The sequence below is a fragment of the Triplophysa dalaica genome, chromosome 9 (genome assembly GCF_015846415.1).
Source record: "Triplophysa dalaica isolate WHDGS20190420 chromosome 9, ASM1584641v1, whole genome shotgun sequence".
Lineage (NCBI taxonomy): Eukaryota > Metazoa > Chordata > Actinopteri > Cypriniformes > Nemacheilidae > Triplophysa > Triplophysa dalaica.
In genome coordinates, this window is record NC_079550.1 from 19,313,801 (window position 1) to 19,318,681 (window position 4,881).

General features: G+C 34.8%; 1 protein-coding gene across 1 annotated transcript; it reads right to left on the reverse strand.

Moving 5' to 3' along the window:
• Positions 1-744: 744 nt before the first annotated feature.
• On the reverse strand, positions 745-4,881 carry LOC130428189 (C3a anaphylatoxin chemotactic receptor-like). Its single transcript, XM_056756047.1, has 4 exons — positions 4,823-4,881; positions 3,756-4,678; positions 877-1,032; positions 745-750 (listed from the first exon to the last, which is right to left on the reverse strand). Exons 1-4 carry the CDS (start codon positions 4,833-4,835, stop codon positions 745-747), a joined length of 1,098 nt encoding a protein of 365 aa, XP_056612025.1. The 5' UTR covers positions 4,836-4,881.

Here is a 4,881-nt window from a genome sequence, read left to right on the forward strand (position 1 = left end):
TTTCTTTGTCTTTATTCTTTCTCTTCCGTCTTCAGGTAGATGACAAAGCCAACAACAATGTCTCTGCACAAATAATGAGTGCTTATCTCCATATATAACTGAAGGATTAGGGGTGGGGTGATAATGTATATGTGGAAATCTGCTTCTGTAGAACTATTTTGAATGTTGATTACAAATATTTTTTTTCAATGGCTTGTCACAACAGAACTTTAAACAACATTATTCATATCTCAACAGTATGGCAATATCAGAATATAAAACATATCACATATAAAACTTGCTGCAAAATGCTTACTGTATGTGTGCATTTACAGTAAATTTAAAGTGATTGTTAATCTTTATGGATACATTGTTAGGTTAAATTAATCAAATTTCTATTCTATCTCTATATCTGTTCTTTTCTGCTTTTCTCTGTATGCTTGCGTATACCATCTTAACATTGTATCTAAAACTTTGTATACTGGCACAACTAATGATTATCACATCTTCCTCACTTTGGAAATAAGTGTCATAAAGAATGTCATAAAACTTGATTTTTTCTACATACATTTTTGCCTTACAATGAACGTTACGTTATTAAACTGTACCTTTGTTTTTTAATTAGAAAACAACATTATTTATTACAACATGGTCTTTATATTTCGAAAAGTCGAATACAATTGTTCTACAGAGTACAATCAATTTAATAAGGATGATTTAAAAGACAATATCAAAAATAACATCTGGACTAACGGCATTAAAATATCAAGCCTGTATAAAACAAAACAATGAGAAAAACAAGAGATTTGTAGATTGATTCATCACTTCAGACATTGACTTATTAAACAATAAAGAGATGAGAAATTGCAGGTGGTTTTGTTGTTGTCTGACTGGTACCTGGGGCGGTGACGTCACTTTAAGAGGTTTGAGATTTAATGTAAAACTCAGATTCTCCTCAGTAAAAGCCCTCTTGAGCACCAGCAGCAGAGATCTTTTAAGTTTGGTCTTATACTCGTCACACATGAACACATAGAGAAAATGGGGTTCAGACTGCTGTTTAGATAAACCAGACCAGTTACAAAAGGTCCTGCAGCATACAGTTTACTCATGACACTAGCACGCCAATGATTCTCAACCGGACTTATTTAACACAACTGTTGCACTGTTGTGACAAATAATGACACCGTAAAAGCCGCAGATGTTTTCTTCTTTGTAGGTGTTTGGCTCGCACGGCGATAGCCATTTATAAAGATAATAAGATCAATTAGGGACTCAAAAACCAGCAATAAACCTGTATCTGTACAGAGACATCAGGAAACGGATAGAACTTATGTAGACACAGAGTTCAAATGACATCAAGCGTGGTACCAACTGGGGAATGTGACTGCATAATACAAATTCTGACCCATTTTCTTTGTCTTTATTTTCTCTCTTCTGTCTTCACAAAGATTACTTCAAGGCTCATCGATCTCTGGGTCAGTAATTTTCCCTTATACAAGGTGAGCTTAGATGTGGGGTGATGATTTTGCATGAAGTGCTTTTCTACAAAAAATTGCAAATTAATTTCAATGGTCAAAACAGAACAAACCACAACATTGTAAATCGAAACATCTGAAATTTGTTTATAATAAGTTCATCTTACTTCTTTTGAGTTTAATAGACATTCAGAAGAGCCATTTTATTGGAAAGGATGTTTTACAAACAGTTTAGTCACACATTTTCTTTTCAATAGAGCAATGCATAGTTGTGTCATAAAAAAATAACCAAATATTTAGAAACAAATATTTACAAACAAATATTTACAGTAGCCTATTCATGTTTATAATAATGAATGAAGATCAAGGTGGAAAAATCCCTTTGAAACTTATCATGTCTGCTTAATTACTTAATTAGTTTAATATCTCAATGAAGACACAATAAGTTATTTGGAAAGTATATTTACTTAAATGAAGCCTCTTTGGCTTTTACAAACATTACACAAAGCCCAGCATCTCATCAAACTGTCATCAGATCCCTGCTTCTGATGAAGATGCCGCTTAGAAGAGCTGTATCAGCAAGTCTTTCTCAGAAACCATCTGTATTACAGATTTCTTTCCAGGTTGTTGAAAGCCCAACAGCCGGATGTGACACTAAATAAACATACACAGAATAGGATTGCTCTTGTTTTCATGTCAAACAATAACTTTATTTACAACAGTAAATGTTTTTAGATCTGTTACTCCCAGTTTGTCTTTCAGACTATGACAAGTGTCTAGTATTTGTTTAAGGTGGTTAAATTTGGCATTAGGGAGGGTCTCAGCATTCTTGATAGCAATATAACAGAATATAAAACAGCTATGTGAAACATCATCCGTTACCTACTATAAACAAACAGTGAATACAATTTATTCAGGTGTTGTTAAACAAGTCAAATATAACCACGAGGAATACACATCTGTGACCAAAAGAACTAAATCAGAGCTCCTACGTATATGTTTTTGTTTAGCTGACAGACAGATATGCAATATTACTACTACAATCTTCTTTTTGAGGCCTTTGACGCAGGATGTATGGAGAACGCCCACTAAGAATCTGTATTTAAGTTTAGATCAAGATTCTTGTTTCGGTAATTGGTCACAAAAGGGATGCTGTAACCTATTGAGGAAGTCCCCACAAACATATAGATGACACTAGCTTTGTCTAGAGTCTGTTTATTTTGACCCCACACCACCTCCCATGTCCACATCATCCAGACTGATAACTGTCTGAAAAAGTACTCTTGCAAACTAATTTTACAGTGTCAGAATGGTCATGAGTTTAACCCTGAAGTCACTTGTACAAGGAAATAAATTTGAAATAATCGTGAGGTCACTTATACAAGGCTCAAGGATGTCTCTGTGTCTGCAGTTACTGACAGTTTCCCTTAAAAGGTGAGATTAGAGGTGTGGTGATGATTTCACAAGTGAAATCTGCTTACAAAAACATTTTGCAAATAAATTTCGATGGTCAAAACCAAACTATTGTTTAATCAGCATTCAGAAGAGCCAAACTATCACTTTTACTGGGAAGGATGTTTTACAAACAGTTCAGTCATACATTTTATTTTCATCAGAGCAATGCGGAGATGTCATGTGTCATATTAAATAACAAAATAAGTACAAAATAAATATTCACAGTAGCCTATTAATTGTTTTTTTTATAATAATGGAAGAAGATCAATGTGGATAAAACAACTTTTTAACGTATCATGTATACTTAGATAATCAGATATCAACAAAGATACAATACGTTATTTGAATAGGTTTTACACTAACTAATAATAACTTTAATGAGGCCACCTTTATTTACTTTGTTGACTTGAAACATTATTAATTTGTTACCTGGAACACATTCTGGAAAATAGAAGATCTCTATCAAGAGATGTGGCTTTATGAAATATACAAATAATTTAAGGTAAGCCATGAAACTATAGATTGGATCTGTTTATGTCCCTTTTTATTTCAGTTTCAGATAGTTTTATAATCTTAAAGTGCACATATCACAGACAAAAGGTTTTAAACACAAAATAAACAATTTCCTCAATTACAGTATGATGAAGACAACAAAGATACACTAACAGAATTCTAATAAAAATTCAGATTCTTCTCTTCCTTCTTATTCATACTTTGTTTAGATACTCAAACAACCTGACATAACCCTGATCAATAGAAATAAGAAGGATATTGTTGTGTCACTTGTCTGTTTGGTTCCTGGTGACTTTAAGAGGTGTGAGCAGAAGGAGTTGATCTGAAACTCACATGATCCTCAGTAAAAGCCCCCTCAAGCACCTGCAGCAGAGATCTTTTAAGTTTGGTCTTATACTCATCACACATGAACACATAGAGAATGGGGTTCAGACAGCTGTTCAGATATACCAAGCAGATAACAAAGCGTTGTGCGGTATAAAGTTTCATGACAACACTTTTACTCCAGTTATTCTTAACTGCACTAACATAACACAACTGTAAAACATGGTAAGGAAACCAGCAAATGAAAAAGCCCAGAATCACAGCAATAATGACCAGGACTGGCCGACGCTGCTTTTTTCTTTTAAGGTGTTTCACCCGCACACCAATAGCTATGTATGAAGATACACTGATCAAGAAGGGAATTAGAAAGCCCACCATAAACATGTACGTGTACAAAGACATGCAGCTGTCAATATAGCGTTTAAAGTCTTCACATTCATCTTTGGGTTTCAGTACGTAGAGAACAATGACATAAGGGATGGTGCAACAGATCGACAAAAGCCACACAAACATACAGATGATTCTGGCTTTGACTAGAGTCCGTTTATTCTGAGCCCAAACCACCACCCATGTGCACAGACATCGGTCCAGACTGATCACTGTCAGAAAGAAAACGCTCGCAAACATATTGAGCACGGTCACAAAAACCACACATTTATACATGACGTCGTCTAAGTGCCAAAGCATCTTTTTAAAGACAACGGCGGTGTCGCAAATCATGAACAAAATGGAAATGAAGCCTGTAATCGCCAAGTTAAGAAACCAAATGGAGTTGACGGTCGTCTTCATTTTGTAGCCGGTCACAAAGATGACAAGCCCGTTTCCAATCACACCCGTGACTAAGATGATAAAATATATGCACATGCCGAAGATTTCAATGATTGAAAAGTTCTTGTCCTGGCCTGCGTTGCTGTTCATAATTGGAGTGTCCCCTGCAAAAAGAAACAATCCTGATTTAATTTAGTTGCTTAAGCAAATATGTCCAATTCTAATTATTTGATTATATACTGTACGCACATAGAAAATAAAACATAAAAGTAAACATTTTTGAGTTGTGCAATACTGTTAGTGCTAACCTTCAAAGACCATGTCAAGATTTTCTGAATGGGTCTGCACAGGAGGAGCCCAAGGGAAG